Source organism: Rattus norvegicus, chromosome 19 (genome assembly GCF_021556685.1).
Source record: "Rattus norvegicus strain SHRSP/BbbUtx chromosome 19, alternate assembly SHRSP_T2T, whole genome shotgun sequence".
NCBI lineage: Eukaryota > Metazoa > Chordata > Mammalia > Rodentia > Muridae > Rattus > Rattus norvegicus.
Genome location: NC_141552.1, coordinates 27,677,410 through 27,704,139, shown reverse-complemented (window position 1 = coordinate 27,704,139; position 26,730 = coordinate 27,677,410). Strand labels below are relative to the sequence as shown.

The window sequence follows — 26,730 nt, the reverse complement described above, 5'->3', positions numbered from 1 at the left end:
GTGCTGAGCTTTTAAAAGCCCTGGGGTGACAGCAAGCTTTTGTGGACATTCTGGATTATTCCTTCTGTACATTAACTCTCTGAGTCACCTCCACTCTCAGTAAGTTAGTTCAATTCCATAAATTGGAAATCCATCACCTGGAAGAAATACTGTCTTAATGTGATCCGAGATTGGTCATGGAAAAAGGGTAGCTTGAACTGTCCCACCTCGGTTCTGGGCTTGCACAGGCCTGCTCTCCAAAAGAAACCTGTGTTCACAGCTGTAGGCTGCATTCACTATGGATGCCCTTGAGGTTCCTCCCTAAACTGCTTAGATAAAGATAAGTTTCTTGCTAACAATCAAAAGAATTCATTATGCCAAGCTGGCCTACAGCAAGTTAGTTTCTATTCTGTATTTTATCAGATGTGAATAATATACATGGTCCTCATTGATAATAGGTGAAAGATCTGCTCTAATATGGACACTAAGTGATGCTGGAGGATGATCCTGACCCACAATGAGCAGTGGGAACACCAGAGCCCTGTAGGGATGCCTGACAACCTAGCACATTGAGCAGGCACAGCTCAGTAAGTTTCCTGTGAATACACATCTCCTGAGATCTCTCCATTTAATTGGAGGTGATCCTGTCCACCTAATATAGCACATGCCCTGGAAAGACAAAAGCCACCTGAAGAAGCTGTGGTGACGACTCACAGGTTAGAGCATCGGCTGTTCTCTCAGAGGAACCACGTGGTCCCTAACAATAATATACAACGGGGAATGGGATTCCTTCCTTTGGACTATGAGGGAAATTCACCCAGGACAGGCCACAGACAGACTGTAGAAAAAAAGACCCATTGACATAAATGATAAAACTAAGTCTAATCTACATCAATAAAAACACAGCATACTTCTGGTCAAGGACAAGAGCATCTGTCAAAACCTGTTTCCCAGCATGACATTGAAGGTCATAATCTCTGGGGTAAATATCGATGCTGTATTGCAAGAAAAGCTGAAGCACATGGTTCTCCATTAGGATGACTTCTGTATTCCTTTGAGAATGTTGTCAATTTTTCTGTAGCTGTACAGCAATGAGTGTATATTACTCAATATGTGGGGCACAGGGTCAACAATGAATGTGAGCTGCAGACTGTTATATGTTAAGGTGAGCAGAACACATGACAGTATGGGTAAAGTATGGCAGTGATTACATAGTAAAGTGTGCATCTGAGAGACAGCCACATTATCCACACAGAAGACACTTCACACTGGGTACCCCTTGCTGGCTTTGAATTCACTATTTAGCCAAGGCTCCCTGGAACATGCAGAGATCCATCTCCAGCTGTCAGTTCTAAGTCCACAGGAGCAGAAAGAACCCTTGAATAAGTATGATGGTCTTAAGAGTCAAGAGATTAAAATCAATTTTTATTGATAAGAAATACAATTTACAACAAAACAGGATTAAAATGAATTAATATAAATATTTAAAAGTATTTTAAAAATGAAAAATAATAACAAGAGCATATAACTATGAAACAACAAATAGAAAACTTCAATGAAAATCATAACAAAATATTTCTAAACATCATATTCTTAACAAACATTTAGAAGCACAGATGTATTGCTCTTTCTCCTCTAGCATACATAATGAAAGGCGGTCCCCCAAGTTGTCTCTCAAGTGGTGATTTCTAAAGAGGAAAGTGAGTAAGACCTCAATCAGTCAGGCTGGCTTAGTGATATATAAATTTAGGGTCTCTAAGCAATGACAAATTAACTATGAGGAAGAATATTCATCCAAAACATGTTGTTAATAGTCAGGATGTTTGTCAGCAGGGGACTCCTGAGAAAGCAACTTATTCTTCAGGAGTCCTCTTCCTGGTCCGTGTCCAATTCCAGCAGTCTTGCACTTTCTGAGACCTGGGAGAGGAAGGCAGTTTTTCAGACACTGATTTGGTGGGGAAATGCTAGCCAGCTGTCAGAATGCTGCCTTCTACCACCTCAGTTCTATTGGACAGTCGACCTGGACCTTTTAACTAATATCATTGTTGTTAACTCTGCGGGCAGGGAAAATCTCCAGCAAGCCTCACAGTGATGTGGGCTGCCAATCTGGGACCCAGACTTATACCAGTGCAAACCAAGAACAGGGCAATGGGAAGAGACCTCATTGGGTTGCAGGAAGAAAGGAGATGTCCATATGTCACCAAGATAAAAGTCAATGACAAGGATGAATTCAACATTTGCAATTGGTTCTTATCCCACAAAGGTGCTTCCTACCTAGGAGGTCACATGACCACAAAATGTCATTTGTCACAGGACCAAGACCTTGTTCAAAACTCTACATAGCATATCACACAGTCATGCCATAATATGATATGTTATTCATCTGTCACCATTTGTGGACTGCAGCTTCAAAAAGAGAAGCAAAATATACTTGCCAATAGTTCAGTTTCTGAAAAGTGGTTAACTTCCCAGAATACTTGTACATAGACAGAGCAATGAACAATTCCATTACAGGCCATGGTTGGCTCGTTGGGAGTGTAAATTAGAAAGATTGTAGGGGAAAGCAAAGATGTATGAAATTGGAAAATGGTATCAGATATTGTTAAGCTCACACAGCTGCTTATTCCTACCAGATATTGCTGGGGTCTGGCGGTTTCTGGTCATCTCCTATTCATATTTATCATTCTTGTTCAATTCAATCAAATATTTCTGTATCAGTGCACAATCAATCTGTACCACCTTGCTCTCCTGCATAGATGTGACGAAGTTCTTCATACATGTGTTCTCCATCTGGAGCGGCTGAGCAGGTTACTGGAAATACATTCTGCATAGTAAGATCTTGCTGCCCCTTTCTCCCATTCCTACTTCCAAGTTCCACTAACAACCCTAGAACCCATATACCCATGAAGACGTAGAATACATCTTGATACATATAAGGCTGCTGCAGAAACAGGAAACAGCCAATTCAGGGAAGAAGAAATTTTTTTGATGGCCCAAGCATCAATAGGGTCCAAATCTCTCAAAAAGAACATGGGTCTACAACTATCCATGAAAGCCCAATGCACGGGGGCAACATCAATTAGGAGTGGGCAAACACCCTCAAAGGAGGTCAGTAGAACCAAGAGAAGGTCATTCTAACCATGTGGTCCACACACTGAGTCTTGTAAAACCTGGTATGACACCAGAGGCCCCGTTCAGCCTAATAACCTTCTGCTGACTTCAATCAGTGCTGTTCTATCTAGAGCCTTATGAAGATGCCTAGACAATCCTGGGATGAGGCACACTCTTTTGTGGAACTGAAAGCTGAGTCCTAATGACCCTGGCACACTGATGTGTAAACAGCACAAGAGATAGACTCATAGCTGAAGACCGTCCAATCCAGAACAAAGAAATCAGAAATGGCCATTCCACAGGTGATAGCCTTTCTGACCAGGACTTACGTAGAGAAGGTAATCTCCTTCTTCAGCTTATGGCTGTTCTCATGGATCTCAGTGTTCTCCATCTCTAAGTTGTGCAGAATTGACATGACCGCCTCCTCCATTCTCTCCAGGTCTTCATAATATGGATTTGGCCTGAAGTGTGGCCTGGCCCCAAATGATAGAATCCAATGAACATCAGCATTTAGGAATATATGAACTCAGGGTGGGTCCTGTACTACCCCAGCCCTGGAAGGACACCTTCTGAATTCTATATATTGGGATCTTCTTCAGCTTCAGAAACGTTATTCTGGGGCCAGGACACCGGAAGCTCAGCATCCAGATGGAGGGTTTCCTGGCTCCCATTGTTCAATACAGAAGACTGGACCTGGAGCCAAGACAGTTATGTTATCAAAAGCCTCAGCCACAGCTCTTCCGGGCACTCCCCTACACACCCAGAAAATGTGATTTGATTTTTCCTGCTTTGACAACAAGAATTATTCATTCTGAATAACTAATAGTGTAGAGACAGGCATTACACATAATTATGGAGTAGAGATCACATCTGGCCACAAAATAATAATCTGCCCAATGGATACAACTTTACAGACAAATGTGACCACACAGTCAAATAATTGTGCTGTTGACAGTGGGGCTCCCAGAACAAAGCACTCACACCTCCATGAAAGTGTAGCATGGGTAAATACTCAGGCCAAGACATAGACACGTAGACTCAAATTTGGAGGGAAATATAAACATATAAATGTTGTACATATGCATTTGGATGTGTGCACATGAACATACACAGACTGAGACACAGCCACAAATAAGAGAAATGTAAACAGAGTCAGAGAAAGAGAAAGAGAAATATGGAAACAGACAGCACTGTGACAACCAGGAGAAATTGCATGCACCATTGCTGTCTCAGAGGGCAAGACACACAGACAATAACAAACAGGCCTGAGCCTGAGACCTTCTAGTCAAGCATTGAGATGAACAGTTTGGGACCAGGCCCCTCAGGCTGCTGCCTGGATCTTCCAGCACTCAGTCCCCTGCCTAGCACGTACAGAGACTCACCATAAACTCACTGCAATTACAATCTTGCAAAGCCACCATCTGTCAAGGGCTTTGCAAATGCACACTAGACACTCACTCTCCCTGACTTTATCCCCGAATTCTTCATTCAGACCACAAGTTCTGCTTTTCAATAAATGGAAGCAGATGAGTACATTTTCCATCTCGCTCCTCAGGAAGGGTCAGGTTCTGAATCTCCTCTATATGGGAGGTGAGGTTTAAAAATGGGTCGTTACAGAGACACAGCTTTCTAGAACCCAAAACCTTAAAAGGATAAGATGAAGGTGACATTGAACACCCAGGAATGGAACAAGAGCGTTTGGAGCGATTCATACCTGTTCTTCATGGATCTCTCTGTCACAAACATCAGGCGATCTCTCAGGTCGTTTCGCTCCTCTGTAATGAGCTGCAGCTCTTAAATCCACCTCTTATTTTACTTCTTGGCCTGCTTCTTGCTTAGCTCAGTTCCAGGGGATGATGTTTCTCTCCCAGCGTCTGTAGGTAGAAGAACACAAGTGAACCTGCATGGGGAGAATGCATAGAGTGTACATAGACCACAGTGAGGCCTAAACAGGAGAACAAGCCTGGAACCCAGTGTCACTGCTAGGGGATTGGTCTATGCTTAAGAGACCTCCTCAGTGGATCTCAGTTCTCCCACTACTCTATAGAGACCAAGAGTTGTAAGCAGCCAGGTGTTCCCTATGCCGGACATCACGTGCTTACATGTACCACAAAGATGGCTTCTCCTGGATATTATCAGCTGAACAGGGTACAGCTGGTTCAGGACCCTCACCCCTGTGGTTTCAGAACTCAGATGATAAATTCACCATCCACAAGACTTGAGTGATTGGAGACACTCAGATGTCCTACCCTGATATTCTAGGCCAATATCTTTGGATTTAAAACGCATTTCCAGGGAGGACATGGTCAACACACTTATCAATTCCCCTATTTGAAATACCAAACCCCGGAAGTGCCAATGGGTTACAGGCTGAATCTTGGTCTACACGTTCCAAATAGTTTTGGTATTTTAGAAAAATGTTTGTAACACACAACCTCTAATATATAAAGCTAAGGATGACCCTGCAATTAGAAGAAATCAGAGAAGGTCTAAGAACATAAGGTTATTGCCTGGAGCACAATTCTCCCCCTGTTCCTACTGTCAGATATCCACTGTATTTAAAGAAGCAATGATAGTGAAATACATTACTGCCCTGTCTAAACTCAGAAAAGGTGGACTCTCCATGACTCCTGATGGTGTTTTTATATCAATGTAACATAACAAATGAACTGAAAAATAAAGGCCAGGAGTTCACAGTATAATAGCATTAGCCTTACCATATCCTCCCAGTGGGGATGGGAAACTAAAATTCTGAAATCCTTGATTTTAAGAAATTGTAATATTCATGGAAATTCAATTCCTTTTCAGATGCTCCAGTTGTTGTGGCCCATGGCTAGAAAGGTCACCTTAAGCCTGCAGCCACCCTGACAGGAAGCTCAAAATATACTGCCCAGAACTTACTAAACAATCCCCAGAAGTGCTGTCTTTGTCCATCATTACTTTGAGACAAAGGCCAGACTCCTTCACTCTAGTCTCTCCAGAATCGACATTCCCCCTCCCAAAACGCTTGCGAAGATGGGAAAACATGTCTTAGCTTGTAACTGCCAGACTCAGACTGAGAGAAACTAGGGCACTGGTTGTCACTACAACACTGGTGACATCACAGAGGATGCCAGAACTCTCTAGGAGACAATAGAATGTCCAAGAAGGGACAGCTGATGTCATGGGGAGCAGACTTTCCCTCCCTGCTAATGTTCTCCCTGTACTGAGCATAAGCTGAGGTGCCCTTTCCAGGAGACTTTCCTGGGGCAGAGCCACTGAGCATCTCCTGCTTCCAAAGCCAAATTTTCCTCAAGGCTTGATTATAAAACCCTTAGTAATCCCTATGCATCTAAATGAATGTTTCCTTCCATATCTTGCCCCAAAATGTCTCATCCTAACTCAAATCGTCCTCATTCACCAATGTTAGCCATTAAAACTCCCTGAGATTTCACACCAGCTTGAATATGCAGTCAAAAGTTCTCTTGTCTCATTATGTACAGGTGCTTTAAATCACATCAAGAAATAGTCCGGATGGTAGTTTACAACATGGGTGTGTATTAGGGGAACACTCATGAAGTCATGTGCTTAGCAATCGACAATTGCCAGAATATTCCTTAGGAGAAAGAGTTGAAGTCTTTATGGTGCTAGGAAAAGTGTGGAGACCAGTTGGCAGAGGAAAGTGCAATATTGGGACCACGATTGAAGGGAACCTCATGCTGCTTGTGGGGTTCTCTTCTCTTTACCAATGTTGCCAAAGGAGCACTGCTCACAGGCCTGAGTAAGATACATCATGTGCTTTTATCAGAAAAATAAAATAGTCAAGAGATATAGGGGATGCACATAAACGGCTAAATGGTGCTTATCCATTAAGTGGATAGAGCAAGGTCCCAGCACCTGTACACTGGGAAATGGCCACCCCACCAAACACAAAACCATCTATCATAGTAAATAATGAATACTTTATAGAATGCACACATTAACACTGATAGATCACTTCCGTAGTTCAAATTTTGGGGGCAAATTCATATAGCAACTTATATAGCAAAAAATAAGAAAGAAAGAGAAGAGAAAAAGTCAAAACAAAAAGCTCAAGCTTCTCTCTCATATGAAGATTGCAGGAAGTGTTATATGGTAGTCAGTTCTGATTAGGCCATTTTAGATAGAACAGTGCACAGTGACCCTTAATGTGATGGGCCATATATAAAGATTTTTGCAATATTGGAATTTTAACAAACCTCATCCAGAACATACAGAAGAGGCAAGGATGTGATCACCATGTCCTTGCTCTCTATCACGGTATTTTTCTGCGTCCTTGATTGTCAGGCATCTAACAGCAACAATCTGAAATAGCTGGTAGATATGGGAAAACGTGGCTAAAACTATAGTTGTGGGTTACACACCTCAACTGTCAAAGGCTAATGCTGTCCTCACAGTCCTTGGAGGCCACTCTTGTAAGCCTATGTATTGGAAAGTGGAAGGAGGTTCATCTGAGCTCAGAGTGAACCTGGCCAGCCAGGGAGAGGGCAACATGTGATACTTGAGATCCTGTCTAAAACCAGCACAGAAACCCACACTTCATTCAAAGCATCATCTACTAATTCTCGATTATCCACCATTCTCTCCCTACCAGCCGTTCAGTTTGGAATGGTAGAAAAAAAAACTGGAACTGATCTTTCTATTCTAAGGACCTTGATCTCTCTCTTTCCTTAGGTCCACATTAAGAGTGCATACAAATGGATACCACCATCTGAACATCTTAGTATTTTCTACTCTGTATATGTAGCATAATACTGTGCCTATGACAGTCTCAAGCTTCCTTGAGTATTGTTGCCCCATCAAGAAGTGTGAAGTTCTGAGTTCAAACCCCAGTGATGCTTTAAAGGGATTAGAAGAAAGCGATCAGAGAAACTCCACTTCTTTGTCCTTAGATTAAATCAAGTTGACACAATGTGAACCTGGTGGGCTATTTAACCATGCATCCCTCTCCCAACCCCTCTTTTCTGAGTTCAGTCCATGGCAGAATTCATTCCCCACCACCATAGATATTTCTTTGTATATTTCCACAAGAGCCAGGTTTCTTTCTCTTTTCTTAAATAGAATTAGTTGTAGTCAATCAACTGCTGCCCTATATGAGAAATGATTAGTATCTATTGTATCTTACCGCACTGTATTTGTGTATACAAGTACATTATTGGAAATCCAGCATTACTGAGGGATTGGAAACCAGTGCTGTGGCCTTGCCTTTCTGTGCCTAGTCCTGGCTCACAGGCAGCAGGGGGCAGACCTTGAGTTCCTCTTCAGGGACAGAGTGATGTTGACTGGGCACTGAGCAGGCAGAGAAACACAGCTGAGGCAGTTCCTTTCAGTTATCAAACACATCATCTCCTTCCCATCTTAAGGGCTACTGCTGAGATCTTGCCCCCGTACCTACCTTAATAGCAGCAAATTTGTTACACAGCAGCCAGCTCTTTCCTATTGTTCTGTAATATGCCTCCACATCATGGATGCCAAGAAACAAATAAGAAAAACAAAAAAATCTGACATTGAACTGTGTGGTGCTGGTCACATACCCTGTTATGTTCTGTATGTTATGAGATTTGTTAATCTTAACAAGTTCCCCAACTATGAGTTTCACGTAGGACCCATTAGAATCCAGGAAAATAAGAACAATTATGTGTAAAATGGCCTGAGTCAGGGCCATAGACAGCAGCATTTCCAGCACTTGTGCATGAGCCCATGTGGGTCTTGCAATGAGCTGGGCCATAGCAATGTCCAGTACACAGTTGTGAGCTGTTGCTCTGGTTGAACTGTATTGGTGTGTGCATTCAATGAACTACACCTATTTACATGAATTCAGTGTTGGTGTGGTTTGAATCCAGACCCCTTGACACCAAATCTTCCCTTCAGCATCATTTAGGAGAAGAAGCTAAGGTCAGGAGAGGTGACATCTTGCCATAAATTATGTGACAAGAGGGATGGTGAATGGTACCTTGTGATAAGAGTCAAGGTTTCCTCTGTGGTATTTAGGTCTATACTGGCCCTGTGCAACAGCTTCAAGAACCCATTTCTGATTTCCCTTGGGATTCCCTTGATGATGCACTCAGACAGGATTGGAAACAAACAAAATGGCAGTCAGACTTGATTTAAAAAGTGTAGGGAACACTGCAAACTCATGTTTCAGGATATTTGATTACATTGTAAGCCCCATTATTTTGTTATTTACTTGAAAGAAAATATATGTCTGGTGGTGTAGGTCAGCACTAACACAGACATTTACCTCTAGAACTTGCTGGTTTTTATTGATAGAGAAACTGCATAGAATTGCTATAGGGACCTGTGTCTTAGTCTGTTTCCCTAGTATATCCTCTACATCTCTCATGATGGTGATCCTGTTTCTGGCTAAATGTATGTCTGTTTACTGGGGAATTGAGTTTAGTGACATGCAAATATTATTTTTTTTTTGGTTCTTTTTTTCGGAGCTGGGGACCGAACCCAGGGCCTTGTGCTTCCTAAGTAAGCACTCTACCACTGAGCTAAATCCCCAGCCCCCGATTATTTAAAACTATGTATTAAATTTTGTCATTTTGTTAATTTTTGTGGTTTTTATTGGCTTCTTTTGATTGACTGTCATAGTTTTATTAAATTATTTCTTGTTTCCTCTGGCATTTTATCCTTCCCTTCAAACTAAAGTAATCCTTTTAGGATCCTCTACAGCGCTGTCTTACTGGTTATACACATTGTGTTAAATTTATGTATACTATGCCCTAATCAGCACAGTAGCTGGGCAGCTGCCTGCCCTCCATGGTATCAGATCTACTTTCCAAACAATAACGCTCAACTCTTACTGACTGTGTAGCATCTTGGCTGCTCTTTGTTCCCCTTGGACAGCCCTCAGGACCATGCTCTCCTCTCCCTTAACCATGGCTGCTGTCCTCTTCCTCTCTCTTCTCCATCACACACGTTCTTCCTTTATTCTTTGGCAGCTTCTTCTTCCTTCTTCCCTCCTCATGATCCTCTCTAGCAAAGCCCTCAAAGCTCACCTCCCCCATCTCTCTGCTGTGCAGCTGTTGGCTGTTGGCTTCTTCATAATCACAGTTGACTGGGAGCAGGGTCAGCTTCTTTGGGGTTAACCAGTCTTGAGTTCCACAAATTAGCATTAAATACAAGCAGAATTAGACCAATACACTACAGGGATTTCTTTAGTTTTGTTTTGGTGTCAGTTTTCTTTTACCTTTTCACTTTCTATTTTATTTTCAGCTATTTTTTTATTAATTGGTTATTTTATTTATTTATATTTCAAATGTTTTCCCGCTTTCCAGACTCCCCTCATCAAATCTTACATCCCATTTCTGCTCAGCTTTGCCTATATGACAGTGTTCCCCCACCCACACATACCCATTCCCACCTCACACCTCTAGGATCTCCTTTTGGTGGGGCAACAGGCCTCAGGGTAGTCAATGGCCTCCCACCACATGGATTCCACTTAAGTCACTCCTCTTCTACACAGTTACCTAGAACCATAGACCCATCCTTGTATACACTTTGGCTGGCAGTTTTGTCCCTAAGAGCTGGGGGGTTGGTAACAGAGGGTCTGGTTAGATATTAAAGACCAATAGTTGCTGCTTTCTCCTCTTTTTCTGGTTTTGGGGAAATTATGTTTGTGTGCTTCTCTCTCTCTTTTTTTTTAAATTATTGTGAGGTGATTAATTTCTTGGTTTTGTTCTTGGGTATAGTTTAGCTCATTTTCTTGGAGTTTTCCTCCTATTGTCCTCGGTTATGCTTTCTTAGAGAAAAAATATTGTTTAAATTTGGATTTGTCATAAAATGTCTTGGTTTCTCCATTCGTGGTGATTGCGAATTATGCTGGGTATAAGAACCTGGGTCTGCATTACATCTGTCCAGGATTTTTGGCTTTTTGAGTCTCCGTTGAGCAGTCTGGTGTAAATCAGATAGGTCTGAATTCATTTGTTACTGGATATTTATACCTTACCCCGTATAATATTCTTTCTTTTATGTGTGCATTTAGTGTTTTAATTATTATGTGAATGGAGGAAATTTTTCTGGTTAAATTAATTTGCGTTCTGTAGGCTTGCTGTACCTTTATGGCCTTTTATTTCTTTACCTTATGGAAGTTTTCTGCTATGATTTGCTGAAGATGTTTACTGGACCTATGAACTGGAAATCTCAATTCTCTTCTATGTCTCTTATCCTTATGTTTGGACTTTTAATTGTGTCCTGACATCCATGGATGTTTGAATTCAAAAAAGCATACATATTTATCTGAGATGGGTGTTTTGTGCTTTGTTAATGACCTCCTTGACCCCAACTCTTCCATTTAGGAGCACGTTGGATAATGAGACCTGGTCAGCAATGGTGAGTTCTTGCCATAAAGTATATGAAAATAGGGAGGTGACTTTATGTGCGTCAAGTATCAGTAGTCTCCTGGGTAGTTTTGGTCCCCAATTGGCTGTATGCAACAGTTTCAAAAGCCCAGGATTGATGTTCCTTGGGATTCCCATGGTGATGAACACAGACATGAGAGAAAAAGACCAGAATACACAGGATAGTACTTGACTTATGTAATAGAGAGAACATTACTAAGTTATGTTACAAAATATTTGATCACACTGTGATCTCCCTTAATGTATTATTTAATGAAACACTATTGTGTGATATAGCATCGACAGGGCACAGACATTTAATGCAAGAGCTCTTTGTTTACTGTGAACATGGACTTTATTACTGTTCAGCTCACCTACCTCACACCTTTACTGCAAAGCTAAAGGGCACTTAGGTCTAGAGCAGATCAAGGCACAACTTGATAGGAAATGAAGATAACTAGGGCAATGGAAAGTCTTTGAGTTGAAGGATTTTTAAGAAAGCGTGCAGAGGGAGCTACAATGCTCTTCTTCTGGGGGAACAGTGAATTAGGAAGGACAGTTGGGAGCTTTACTTGAATTCGGCATCTGATTCCTGAGACTTCATTGGTGAAATTGATGTCTGGAAATTTTGTGTTGTGAAACAACACATTGGCTCTGCAGCTTTTGGCAATGCCCATGGACAGAGAGATCACAGCAGCTGGGGACAATCTGAAAGGAAATCAGGTTTTCTTAAGTCACCTGAGAAGTCCTCAAGGAGACAGGAAAGAATGGGTAGCACCATAAGAGAAGGCTTTAGGATCTCGTACAGTGCTACTCTAGATGCCTTGAAAATAGAAGCAGAGAATGTAAAACTAAATGACTTCCAGGAATTAGCTCATTTCTGTTTATGATTATTTCATATTGGCACTTTATACTTGATTATTTTTTTTTTAATTTAAAACAAGATCCTTTGGTTTTAATTCAAGGCTCTCTTGGAATCACAAAACCCTTACAACCCCTGTATGTCGCCTGACATCTAACACTATGGGGCTCGAGATTCTACTTTTAAATGCATCACCATCGAGCGCTTCCATTTAACCAGCAGGGTCCATGCCAGGCAGACACTGAGCAGGTTGTATGTTCTGTTAATCTCCACAACAACCCAATTCAGCAGAAACACCTCCACTTTACAGGTGAAGAAACCACAGCTCAAAGCAAATGAGTATCAGGGTCCCCTCAGTCTCACTGACTGTCACTTAGACCCACATCCTTCTCTGTAAAGGGAAGCCATGGGCCTGATGTGGGCTGTGCAAGCTGATTCTGCTGAGATGACCAATGCTATTCTTGACCCTGGAAGAATTTAAGACAAGGTGACCCACAGACTCCTGGGGTAGATTCTGCCTCTGGGTCCTAAGGTAGGACACAGTATCCCTTGCCATGGGTCTCTACTCACATGAGGAGTCTGCTCCCATGTGTCAGCTTCTATGGCAGTGGTTCAAATCCCTCCTAATGATGCAACCCTTTAATACAGCTCTTCATGCTGTGGTGACCCCCAGCACAAAATTATTCCATTACTACTTCATAACGAATATTGCTACTCTTATAAGTTATAATATCGGATATAAATTTGTGAGTGGTTGCACCCCACAGCTTGAGAAACATTGCTTTATATATATATATTTTGAGAAGCCTTCATCTGAGGAGGACCTGATGCAGGTGTGAGAGCAGAGACACCCTGACGTAGTGAAAGGTTTAGGAGGCCCAAGGCTGCTTGACTTAATGGCAACAGAGATTTCTGGCTGAAGGCACAATCTGAAATCACTGTCCCCAGGACATTTCTTACCTCAGTTTTCCCCCATTACACGGTGTGTCTGCTTGGACATGTCTGTCCAGGAAGCCAGTCCCCGTCGTCTCTGATACAGACAGAATGCTAAAGGTGAGAATGCTTTCCCTCTGTTCGCCCCAGTCACTTCTATAGAAGTGAGTTCAAATCCCCTGTGGGTAAATGTGTGTCTCACATAGTGTGTGAGACTTGAAATTCATCCATTTGAGTTGACAAAAACCAACTCTCACTTCAGATTTACAGCTGACCAACACTTAGTTTCAGGAGAATGAAGAAGCTGGCCAGGCCTGCAGAGTCAGATCCCCTCCCTGCCTGGGACAATTCCACCCACAGCAGACTTCATCTTCACCAGCAGCTGTTATCAGAAAATCTGACCTTAAGGTTCTGAAGTCCACATATGCACAAACCCTAACGTTGTTAGATGGCGGATATGGGGTTTTTCTCCCATTTAAAATCATTCGGGCCTCTTCTCTCCCCTGAGATGCACTCTGTTCTCTCAGGTCTGTTGGTCCTGGAAGGACCTCGGTTCAACTGAAGGCCTGGGAGGGAGGGGGAGGACCTTTTTTTGTAGAATGATCATGGATCAAGAATGTAGCCCCATTGTGACTGGGCAACTAAGCTCCAGAAAATCTTTCCCAGTCACAGACCTGGGTCATGTGGGAGCCTACACTGTTTCATAAGAAGAGCTGGTTGCTTTCTCCTGGAAGAAGCACTTGGGGGTTGACTGTCACTTCTGAACCTTCTGTTCTAAGTCACTTCTCAGAAGGGGCACTTTGCTCTGACTTCTCCATGGGACCCGTACAGCACTGGGAGTGGAGGATCCTATGGAGTTGCAGCTCTGAGCTGGGAGAAGGAGCTAGCACACTGACATGGAGAAGCCTGTTTTCACAGCTGATCTGGTTCTGAGGAACAGGTGCTTTTAAAGAAGGATGTGAAAGCATCTCCTGCAGGAGAGCTCACTATGCAGGGAAAGTCACACAGGACAGGGAAAAGTGGCTTCCCAACTTCCCCGGGGCACTCAAACCAGGGAGGATTGTTGAATTTGTTGGTTGTCTATTGTTATATCCCCCATTTATTTCTAATTTTGTCAGTTTAGGTATTGTCTCTCTGGTGTATAGTTTGTTTGAGGAAGAGGTTGTCTCTCTGGTGGACCTTCTCAACAAAAAAAAAAAAAAAAAAAAAAAAAAAAAGGAAGCAAGCAAACAAACAAACAAAAAACCAACACACAGCTCGTGGTTCCCTTGACTCTTTGTATTTTTCTCTTTGTTTGTAATTGATTGATTTGATTTGAGCCTTGAATTAATTTCCTGCTGCCAAATCCTACAAGACACTCTATAAGATGAGGCTTTGCCTCACCTTGGTAAAAGTAGCATGTAATAAATGAAGCTTTTGCTGCTCTCTCCAGTGGGGATGACATCACAATCTCACTGCAAACCATGCACAGCCCGGTTTAGGATTTATTAAAGTAGCCCACCATTTCAGTGCTCCCTGCAAGGTGCCATGGGGCAGTAGTAACATGAGTCTGCATGCACCTCAACAGTTTCTACTATGGACCCTTCCCCATACAAACACACACACACACACACACACACACACACACACACACACACACACTTTACTGACATGGTGCATATTCTTTGCACACCAAAAATAAAGTGAGCAATAATGAAAACAGATAAATAATTGAATCAATGGAGGGAGCTGTGGGGAACCTGGGGCTTAGAGTTACTTAAAGGACCTATGCAGGCTCTCCTTTTGTTGGGGGAGAAATTTCAAGTGCAATGTCGTTCTTTATTTTTTTTTCTCTAAAGCACAGAGGGCTAGGGTAGATCAGAGGGCTTTGAGAATGTTCGGCAAGTACAGTCACAATGAATTAAATCCTAGGGCTGGGACCTATTTAATCTTCTACAAAGTTACAGAGCAGCCTGGATGAAGACTCTCAGCTGAAAATGTGGACATCTCAAGACAGGCACTGGACAATGGCTGACAGACTTGACTGAAGACTGGAAATGTTTTGCTATCTCATAGGAAAAGAAGGCCCCTAATACCACATTGTACTCTAAGGACAGTTTATTCAGGTTAGGCATGACATGAACTATTGTCTCAGGTCACAGATGTCAGCACAAAGTATCCAAGGTATTGTATGCCAATGGTAGCATTAACAGAACAAAGCACACAGTGTCATGAAGACATAAATTATGAGTATGTGTAGCAAGACCCAGCCTCTTCCAGGTTCTTAGATAGTAACTGAGAACCTCAAATACGGTAGTGATGTGATAGTGTGGGGTGAATCTAGTTACAACTAGCTTCTATATTGACACAGATGATTCTTTTTGTGTCATGTTCAGCTTATAATGAATGACTAGACCTAAGCATGAGAATAACCAAATACTACATTGCTTCTCTAGCTGCTGAGCTTTTAAAGCCCTGGGGTGACAGCAAGTTTTTGTGGACATTCTGGATTCCTCCTTCTGTACTTTAACTCTGTGAGTCACCTCCACTCTCAGTAAGTTAGTTCAATTCCATAAATTGGAAATCAGTCACCTGGAAAAAATACATTCTCAATATGATCCCAGTTTGGCCATGGAAAAAGGGTAGCTTGAACTGCCCAACCTAGGTTCTGGGCCTGCACAGGCCTGCTCTCCAAAAGAAACCTGTGTTCACAGCTATAGGAAGCATTCACTATGTATGCTCTTGAGGTTTTCCCTAAACTGCTTAGATTAAGATACATTTCTTGCTATTAATAGAACACATTATGCCAAGCTGGCTTACAGGATCTAGTTTCTATTCTGTATTTTATCAGATGTGCATAATATATATGGTCATCATTGATAACAGGTGAAAGATCTGCTCTAATATGAAAACTAAGTGGTGCTGGAGGATGATCCTGACCCACAATGAGGAGTGGGAACACCAGAGCTCTGTAGGGATGCCTGGCAAGCTAACACATTGAGCATGTACGGCTCAGTAAGTTCCCTGTGAATACACATCTCCTGAGATCTCTCTATTTAATCATAGGTGATCTTGTCCACCTAATACAGCACCTCCTGTGGAATAACAAAAGCCACCTGCAGGAGCTGTGGTGATGACTCACAGGGTAGAGCATCTGCTGCTCTCTCAGAAGAACCACAAGGACCCTAACATTTGGGTAAAGCATGTCAGTGATTACATCATAAAGTGTGTGTCTGAGAAACAGCCACATTATCCACACAAAAGACACTGTCACACTGGGTACACCTTGGTGACTTTGAATTCACTTATTAGCCCAGGCTCCATGGAACATGCAGAGATCCATCTGTAGCTGTCAGTTCTAGGTCCACAGGAAGGGACAGAACCCTTGAGTAAGAAAGATGGTCTTAAGAGTCAAGAGATAGAATTCAATTTTTATTCATAACAAATACATTTTTACAACAAAACAGGATTAAAATGAATAAAAATATTTAAAAATATTTTAAAGTAAAAATAGTAACAAGAACATATAAATATGAAACAACAAAAAGAAAACTTCAATTAAAATCATAACAAAAATATTTCTAAAAGCATATTCTTAACGAACATTTAGAAGCACAGACGTATTGCTGTTTCTCCTCTAGCACACATAATGAAAGGCGGTCCCCCAAGTTGTCTCTCAAGTGCTGTTTTCTGAAGAAGAAAGTGAGTAAGACCTCAATCAGTCAGGCTGGCTCAGTGTTATATAAATTTAGGGTCTCTAAGAAATGACAAATTAACGCAGAGGATGAATACTCATCCAAAAAATGTTACCATTCAGGATGTTGGTCATCAGGGACTCCTGAGAAAGCAACTTATTCTTCAGGAAGCTCTCTTACTGGGGTGTGTCCAATTCCAGCTCTCTTGCACTTTCTGAGACCTGGGAGAGGAAGGCAGTTTTTCAGACACTGATTTGGTGGGGAAATGCAAGCCAGCTGTCAGAATGCTGCCTTCTACCACCTCAGTTCTATTGGACAGTCGACATGGACCTTTTAACTGATATCATTGTTGCTAACTCTGCAGGCAGGGCAAAATCTCCAGCAAGCCTCACAGTAATGTGGGCTGCCAATCTGGGACCCAGACTTATACCAGTGCAAACCAAGAACAGGGCAATGGGAAGAGACCTCATCGGGTTGCAGGAAGAAAGGAGATGTCCATTTGTCACCAAGGATAAAGCCAATGACAAGTACTAATTTGACACTTGCACTTGGTTCTTATCCCAAAGGTGCTTCCTACACAAGAGGTCACATGACCACAGAGTGTCAATTGTTCAAGAACCAAGAAATTGTTCAAAACTCTACATAGGATCCAATCTATCACATGGATATGCAATAATGAGATATGTTATTCATCTGTCACCATACTAGACTGCAGCTTCAAAAAGAGCAGCAAAATATGCTTGCACAATAATTCAGTTTCTGAAAAGTGGTTAACTTCCTAGAATACTTGTGCATAGGCAGAGCAATGAACAATTCCATTACATGAGGTGGTTGGCTGGTTGTGAGTGTAAATTAGAAAGGTGGTAAGAGAAGCAAAGATGTATCAAATTGGCAAATTTTATCAGATATTGTTAAGCTAACACATCTGCTCGTCCCTACCTGATAATGCTGGTTCTGGCCGTTGATGGTCTTTATCTTTCTTGTTGAAGTCAACCAAATATTTCTGGTTCAGTGCACACTCAAGATGTCCCTCCTTGTTCTCCTGCTTCAGTGGGACCAACTTCTTCCTACATGTGTTCTCCATCAGGAGCTGGCTGAGCAGGTTTCTGGAAATACAGTCTGCATAGTAAGATCATGCTGGCCCTTTCTCCCATTCCTACTCCCAAGTCCCACTAACTCTACCAGGTCCCAGATACCCATGAAGACTTAATAAAATGCATCTTGATACATATAAGGCTGCTGCACAAACCATAAAGAGTTAATTCGGGGAAGAATAAATTGTTTGCTTGGCCTGACACCATTTAGTGTCCACACCTCTGAGAAAGAACATGGATCTACAACTATCCATGAAAGCCCAATGCATGGGGCCAACATCAATTAGTAGTGGGCCAACACCTTCAAAGGAGGTCAGTAGAACCAAGAGAAGGTCATGCTAACCATGTGGTCCACCCACTGAGTTTTGTAAAACCTGGTGTGACACCATAGTTCCAGGGCAGCCTAATAACCTTCTGCTGACTTCAATCAGTACTGTTCTCTCTAGAGCCTTCTGAAGATGCCTAGACAATCCTGGGATGAGGAACAGTCTTTTATGGAACTGAAAACTGAGTCCTAATGACCCTGGAAGACTGATGGGTAAATAGCACAAGAGATAGAACCAGAGCTGAAGACCGTCCAATCCAGAACAAAGAAAGTCAGAAATGGCCATTCCACAAGTGATAGCCTATCTGACCAGGACTTACCTAGAGAAGGTAATCTCCTTCTTCAGCTTATGGTTGTTCTCATGGACCTCAGTGTTCTCCATCTCTAAGTTGTGCAGAATTGACATGACCGCCTCCTCCATTCTCTCCAGGTCTTCATAATATGGATTTGGCCTGAAGTTTGGCCTGGCCCCAAATGATAGAATACAATGAACATCGGCATTTAGGAATATATGAACTCGGGGTGGGTCCTATATTACCCCAGGCTGCTGCCTGGATCTTCCAGCACTCAGTCCCCTGCCTAGCAAGTACAGAGACTCACCATAAACTCACTGCAATTACAATCTTGCAAAGCCACCAGCTGTCAAGGGCTTTGCAAATGCACACTGGGAACTCACTCTCCCTGAATTTATCCCTGAATTCTTCATTCAGACCACAAGTTCTGCTTTTAAATAAATGGAAGCAGATGAGTCCATTTTCAATCTCACTCCTCAGGAAGGGTCAGGTTCTGAATCTCCACTATATGGGAGGTGAGGTTTAGCACAGGGTGGTTAGGGAGGCACAGCTTTCTAGAACCCAAAACCTTAACAGGATAAGAAAAAGGTGACCTTGCAGACCCAGGAATGAAACAAGAGCATTTGGAGCGATTCATACCTGTTCTTCATGGATCTCTCTGTCAGAAACCTCAGGCGATCTCTCAGGTCATTTCTCTCCTCGGTAATGAGCTGCAGCTCTTTAATCAGCCTCTCCTTTTCCTTCATGGCCTGATTCTTGCTTAGGTCAGTGCCAGGGGATGATGTTTCTCTCCCAGCGTCTGTAGGTAGAAGAACACAAGTGAACCTGCATGGGGAGAATGCATAGAGTGTTCATAGACCTCAGTGAGGCCTAAACAAGAGAACAAGCCAGGAACCCAGTGTCACTGCTAGGTGATTGGTCTATGCTTAAGAGGCCTCCTCAGTGGATCTCAGTTCTCCCACTACTCTATAGAGACCAAGAGATGTAAGCAGCCAGGTGTTCCCTATTCCGGACATCACGTGCTTACATGTACCATGGAGATGGCTTCTCCAGGATTATTGTCAGCTGAACAGGGTACAGCTTGGTTTCAGGACCCTCACCCCTGTGGCTTCAGAACTCAGATGATAAATTCACCATCCACTAAACTTGAGTGATTGGAGACACTCAGATGTCCTACCCTGATACTCTAAGGCAACAACTTTGGATTTAAAATGCATTTCCAAGGGAGGATATGTTCAATAGACTTATCAGTGTCCCTATGTGAAATACCAAATGCCCCAGAAGTGCGAATAGGTTGCAGGCTGAATCTTGGTCTACACGTTCCAAATAGTTTTGGTATTGTAGAAAAAAGTTTGTAACATACAACCTCTAATGTATAAAGCAAACGATGACCCTGCCAGTTAGAAGAAATCAGAGGTCTAAGAACATAAGGTTATTGCCTGGAGCACAATCTCTCCCTGTTACTACTGTCAGATACCCACTGTATTTAAAGAAGCAATGAAAGTAAAATACATTGCTGCCCTGTCTAAACTCAGAAAAGGTGGACCCTCCATGACCACTGATGGTGTTATTATATCAATGTAACAGAACAAATGAACTGAAAAGTAAGGACCAGAAGTTCACAGTATAATAGCCTTACCATATCCTCCCAGTGGGGATGGGGAAACTAAAGTTCTGAAATCCTGACTTTCAGGAATTGTGATATTCGTGGAAATTCAATTCCTTTTCAAATGCTCCAGTTGCTGTGGCCCATTGCTAGAAAGGTCAGCTTAAACCTGCAGCCACCCTGGCAGGAAGCTCAAAATACACTGCCCAGAACTTACTCCACATTCCCCAGAAGTGCTGTCTTTGTCCATCATTACTTTGAGACGAAAGGCCAGACTCCTTCACTCTAGTCTCTCCACAATCGACATTCCCCCTCCCAAAACGCTTGCGAAGACGGGAAAACATGTCTTAGCTTATAACCGCCAGACTCAGACTGAGAGAAACTAGGGCACTGGTTGTCACTACAACACTGGTGACATCACAGAGGATGCCAGAACTCTCTAGGAGACAATAGAATGTCCAAGAAGGGACAGCTGATGTCATGGGGAGCAGACTTTGCCTCCCTGCTAATGTTCTCCCTGTACTGAGCATAAGCAGAGGTGCCCTTTCCAGGAGACTTTCCTGGGGCAGAGCCACTGAGCACCTCCTGCTTCCAAAGCCAAATTTTCCTCAAGGCTTGATTATAAAAACCTTAGTAATTCCTATGCATCTAAATGAATGTTTCCTTTCAAATCTTCCCAAAAAATGTCTCATCCTGACTCAAATTGTCCTCATTCACCAATGTCAGCCATTAAAACTTCCTGAGATTTCATACCAGCTTGAATATGCAGTCAAAAGTTCTCCTGTCTCATTCTGTACGGGTGCTTTATATCACATCAAGAAATAGTCTGCATGGTAGGTTACAACATGGGTGTGTATTAGGGGAACACTCATGAAGTCATGTGCTTAGCAATCGACAATTGCCAGAAAATTCCTTAGGAGAAAGAGTTGAAGTCTTTAAGGTGCTAGGAAATGTGTGGAGACCTGTTGGCAGAGGAAAATGCAATATTGGAGCCACCAGTGAAGGGAACCTCATGCTGGTGGTGGGGTTCTCCTCTCTGCACCAATGTCGACAAAGTAGCACTGCTCACAGGACTGAGTAAGATATACCACGAGCTTCTATCAGAAAAATAAAATAGTCAAGAGATATAGGGGGTGCACAGAAACGTCTAAAATGAGGCTATAAACATCATTAAGTGGATAGAGCAAGGTCCCTGCACCTGTACACTGGGAAATGGCCACCACACCAAACCCAAAAGCATCTATCATAGTAAAAAATGAATACTTTATAGAATGCACACACTAACATTGATTGATCACATACATAGTTCAAATTTTGGGGGCAAATTCATGGCCTTAACTATCTTTGTCTCAACTTATATAGCAAAAAATAAGAAAGAACGAGAAAAGAAAAAGTCAAAACCAAAAGCTCAAGCTTCTCATATGAGGATTGCAGGAAGTGTTATATGGTAGTCAGTTCTGATTAGACCATTTTAGATAGAACAGTGCATAGTGACCCTTATTGTGATGGGCCCTATATAAAGCTTTCTGCAATATTGGAATTTTAACAAACCTCATCCAGAACGTACGGAAGAGGCACCATGAGATCACCATGTGATCACCATGTCCTTACTCTGCATCAGGTTATTTTTCTGCATCCTTGATTGTCAGCCATATAACAGCAACAATCTGAAATAGCTGGTAGACATGGAAAAACATGGCTAAAACTATAGTTGTGGGCTACACACCTCAACTGTGAAAGGCTAATGCTGTCTGCACAGTCCTTGGAGGCCACTCTTATAAGCCTATTTATTGCAAAGTGAAAGGAGGTTTATCTGAGCTCAAAGTGATCCTGGCCAGCCAGGTAGAGGGCAACATGTGATACTTGAGACCCTGTTTTAAACCAGCACAGAAATCCACACTTCATTCAAAGCATCATCTACGAATTCTCGATTATTTACCATTCTCTCCCTACCAGTCATTCTGTTTGGAATGGTAGAAAACAACGGGAACTGATCTTTCTATTCTACGGACCTTGATCTCTCTTTTTTTAGGTCCACATTAAGAGTGCATACAAATGGACATCACCATCTGAACATCTTAGTATTATCTACTCTGTATATATAGCATAATACTGTGCCTATGACAGTCTTAAGCTTCCTTGAGTGTAGTTGCCCCATCAAGAAGTGTGAAGTTCTGAGTTCAAACCCCAGTGATGCTTTAAAGGGACTAGAAGAAAGCCATCAGAGATACTCCACTTCTTTGTCCTTAGATTAAATCAAGTTGACACAATGTGAACCTGGTGGGCTATTTAACCATGCATCTTTCTCCCAACCCCACTTCCACGAGTTCAGTCCATGGCAGAATTCATTCCCCACCATCCTAGATATTTCTGTGTATATTTCTACAAGAGCCAGGTTTCTTTTTTTTAATAGAATTAGTTGTAGTCAATCAACTGCTGCCCTATATGAGAAATGATTAGTATCTATTGCAACTTACCACACTGTATTTGTGTATACAAGTACATTATTGGAAATCCAGCATTACTGATTAATTGGAAACCAGTGCTGTGGCCTTGCCTTTCTGTGCCTCTTCCTGGCTCACAGGCAGCAGGGGGCAGACCTTGAGTTCCTCTTCAGGGACAGAGTGATGTTGAATGGGCACTGAGCAGGCAGAGAAACACAGCTGAGGCAGCTCCTTTCAGTTATCAAACACATCATCTCCTTCCCATCTTTTTTTTTTATTTTTTTTTTATTTTTTTATTTTTTTTTTATTAACTTGAGTACTTCTTATATACATTTCAAGTGTTATTCCCTTTCCCGGTTTCCGGGCAAACACCCCCCTCCCCCCTCCCCTTCCTTATGGGTGTTCCCCTCCCAACCCTCCCCCCATTGCCGCCCTCCCCCCATAGTCTAGTTCACTGGGGGTTCAGTTTTAGCAGGACCCAGGGCTTCCCCTTCCACTGGTGCTCTTACTAGGATATTCATTGCTACCTATGGGGTCAGAGTCCAGGGTCAGTCCATGTATAGTCTTTAGGTAGTGGCTTAGTCCCTGGAAGCTCTGGTTGCTTGGCATTGTTGTACATATGGGGTCTCGAGCCCCTTCAAGCTCTTCCAGTTCTTTCTCTGATTCCTTCAACGGGGGTCCTATTCTCAGTTCAGTGGTTTGCTGCTGGCATTCGCCTCTGTATTTGCTGTATTCTGACTGTGTCTCTCAGGAGCAATCTACATCCGGCTCCTGTCGGTCTGTACTTCTTTGCTTCATCCATCTTGTCTAATTTGGTGGCTCTATGTGTATGGGCCACATGTGGGGCAGGCTCTGAATGGGTGTTCCTTCAGTCTCTGTTTTAATCTTTGCCTCTCCCTTCCCTGCCAAGGGTATTTTTTTTCCTCATTTAAAGAAGGAGTGAAGCATTCACATTTTGATCATCCGTCTTGAGTTTCGTTTGTTCTAGGGATCTAGGGTAATTCAAGCATTTGGGCTAATAGTCACTTATCAATGAGTGCATACCACGTATGTCTTTCTGTGATTGGGTTAGCTCACTCAGGATGATATTTTCCAGTTCCAACCATTTGCCTACGAATTTCATAAACTCGTTGTTTTTGATAGCTGAGTAATATTCCATTGTGTACATGTACCACATTTTCTGTATCCATTCCTCTGTTGAAGGGCATCTGGGTTCTTTCCAGTTTCTGGCTATTATAAATAAGGCTGCGATGAACATAGTGGAGCATGTGTCTCTTTTATATGTTGAGGCATCTTTTGGGTATATGCCCAAGAGAGGTATAGCTGGATCCTCAGGCAGTTCAATGTCCAATTTTCTGAGGAACCTCCTTCCCATCTTAAGGGCTACTGCTGAGGTCTTGCCCCCATACCTACCTTAATAGCAGTGAATTTGTTACACAGCAGCCAGCTCTTTCCTATTGTTCTGTAATACTTCTCCACATCATGGATGCCAAGAAAAACACTAACAAAGAACAAAAAACTCTGACGTTGAACTGTGTGGTGCTGGTCACATACCCTGTTATGTTCTGTATGTTATGAGGTTTGTTAATCTTAACAAGTTCCCCAAGTATATTCTTCACATAGGACCCAATAGATTCAAGGAAAATTGGAACAATTATGTGTAAAATGGCCTCAGTCAGGGCCCATAGACTGGAGCATTTGCAACACTTGTGCATGAGCCCATGTGGATTTTGCAATGAGCGGGGCCTAGCAATGTCCAGTACACAGTTGTGAGCTGTTGCTCTGGTTGAAATGTATTGGTGTGTGCATTCAATGAACTACAACTATTTAAATGAATTCAGTGTCCTGTGGTTTGAATCCAGACCCCTTGACACCAGATCTTCCCTTCTGCAGCACTTGGGAAAAAGGCTAAGTTTAGGAAAGTTGACGTCTTGTCATAAGTTATGTGACAGGAGGGATGGTGAATGATCCCTTGTGATAAGAATCAAGGTTTCCTCTGTGGTATTTAGGTCTATACTGGCCCTGTGCAACAGCTTCAAGAACCCATTTCTGATTTTCCTTGGGATTCCCGAGATGATGCACTCAGACATGATTGGAAACAACCAAAACGGTGGTCAGACTTGATTTATAGAATGTAGGTAATATTGCAAACTTATGTTGTAGGATATTTGATCATATTGTCATCCCCAATATTGTGTTATTTACTTAGAAAAATACCTTCTGGCTGTGTAGTTCAGTACTAGCACCAATATTTAATTATTAATTATTTTTTGTTTGTTTGTTTGTTTGTTTTTTGTTTTTGTTTTTGGATGAACAAGTACTTTCCTATTTTGTGGCCCAGCCCTAGCTCTTACTTCTTTGCACAGTCATAGAGAGACCTCAAACATATACTCAGACAAAGCCAGGGGAGTGTATAAAAGGGCCTAAGGCAATACCACATAATGACATTGAAAGTGGGCTCTCTTCTTGATCCACGCCTCCAGCTCTCCTGACATCTACATGAATTATAACTCCTAATGCAGTGTAAATGATGTCTGCGCTATTGCTGAAGGAATCATGAGAATAACAACTGTAAACATTCCACCATGGATAGAATTTGTGGAAAAAGGTGACTGGCAGCCAACAAGAGGGCTCTACAGTTAAAGGGGCTTGCTGTCAAGTCTGATGAGCTTGACTCAATCCCCAGGACCCACGTGGTAAAAGGGAGAGAACCAAGGGCCAAGCTGTCCTCTGGCTTCCACTCATGCGCTTACATGTATGTGAGTATATATGTATATGTCTGTATGTATGTGTGGATATGAATGTGTGTATGCATGTATGTGTATACGTGTATATGTATATGTGTGTATATGTCTGTCTATATGTGTGTATAGGTGTATTTGTATGTGTGTATATGTATTGTATGTGTGTATATGTGTGTATGTATATGTGTATGTGTGTATGCATGTATGTGTGTATGTGTGTATGTGTGTGTATGTGTGTGTGTATGTGTGTATGCATGTAGGTGTGTATGTATCTGTGTGTGAGCATGAATGTGTATAGTCATGTATAGGCATGTGTTTTCATGTACGTGTATTCGTGTATATGTACGAATGTATGTGTGTATATGTATGTATGGACACACAAACACACACAATGTTAAAACATAAAAAGCTCCTTGGAGTATTCACCGTGCCTGGATAAGTGGTGACCATGTGGGGGAAACACATGTCCATGTAAGCACACCTGTTCACATACGCTGAGCAATGCCCAGCCTGGTCTTGAGCTCACTACCTGCCCAACGATGAGTTTCTGCCCACCTGGTCTTCTCAGAGCCAGGCGACGATTGTTCCTGCCATTCCAGTTCTGTTCCAGTTTCTCATGCCACAAACCTTCTAGCTTGAATCTCACCTACTGACGCAGGAACCTAACAGCCTCCAACCCAGTGAAGTAAGTAAACTTCTTCCTGACATCCTCGGGCTTGGTGTCCCCCATGAGTCACAGGGAGGAAGGATGGCATGCACCAAGGAGAAGGGCCATGGGCATGGAAGAAAGGATCATAAGTCAGTCATCACTGACACCAGCAAAGTGTGTGCTTCAGAGCTGGCTCTGCTCACTCTTGTCCCAGTGGCAGGACTTAAGAGTGGTGCATACCTGTCACCCAGCACTCAGAGACATCTGAGGCATGAGAACCAGGAGTTCATGGCCATCGTAACTAATGGTGAGATCAAAGCCAGCCTGGGCTGCATGAGACTCAGTCTCAAAGCAGGCAAGGAGGAACTTGCTATATTTGAGCAAGGAAGCTGCCATCCTCCTGGGTTCTAAACATTCACTGCAATACAGAAAGATGCTAGGGCTAGTGTGGCAGAAAGTAGGAGACAGAGAAGCCAGGTTAACCCTCCCTAATCTTCTCATGCTGTGTGAGCTATGAGTAGATGGTGCCCTATACACTGTGGACAGGATGGTCTCTCAGACGGTTCAGAAAGCCATGGAGGACTCCAGCAATTCTCCACTTGGGTGTCACTTGAGTCTTATATGTGTGTGTTTACAAGCCAAAATATAAGATC

The 26,730-nt window shown here is 42.5% G+C and overlaps 2 protein-coding genes and 1 long non-coding RNA gene across 8 annotated transcripts in view; 1 reads left to right on the top strand and 2 right to left on the bottom strand.

The window, feature by feature from the left end:
- LOC134483411 (disks large homolog 5-like) overlaps nucleotides 1-26,730 on the top strand; it is a 230,132-nt gene that overhangs the window by 111,749 nt on the left and 91,653 nt on the right. The window lies entirely within an intron of this gene.
- On the bottom strand, nucleotides 1,387-6,165 carry LOC147999320 (uncharacterized). 2 transcript variants are annotated; one of them, XR_015643942.1, is made up of 3 exons: nucleotides 5,808-6,165; nucleotides 4,805-4,964; nucleotides 1,387-3,563 (listed from the first exon to the last, which is right to left on the bottom strand). It is a non-coding gene; the product is annotated as an uncharacterized LOC147999320 (long non-coding RNA). The 2 variants fall into 2 exon arrangements; XR_015643943.1 differs by having other exon boundaries at nucleotides 1,387-3,783; nucleotides 5,992-6,165.
- Nucleotides 16,647-26,730, bottom strand: part of LOC147999318 (disks large homolog 5-like) — a 43,986-nt gene continuing 33,902 nt past the window's right edge. For 2 of the 4 annotated variants that reach the window (XM_087596570.1, XM_087596571.1), the window contains 5 exons: nucleotides 19,274-19,433; nucleotides 18,662-18,805; nucleotides 17,862-18,028; nucleotides 17,038-17,143; nucleotides 16,647-16,917 (listed from right to left, as the gene is read on the bottom strand). In XM_087596570.1, coding sequence (XP_087452696.1) covers nucleotides 17,079-17,143; nucleotides 17,862-18,028; nucleotides 18,662-18,805; nucleotides 19,274-19,380 — 483 coding nt within the window. In that variant the 5' untranslated portion in view covers nucleotides 19,381-19,433 and the 3' untranslated portion in view covers nucleotides 16,647-16,917; nucleotides 17,038-17,078. Of the gene's footprint in view, nucleotides 16,918-17,037; nucleotides 17,144-17,861; nucleotides 18,029-18,661; nucleotides 18,806-19,273; nucleotides 19,434-20,457; nucleotides 20,711-26,730 lie in introns of those variants that run through there. The other 2 variants (XM_087596568.1, XM_087596569.1) reach the window with 2 other exon arrangements.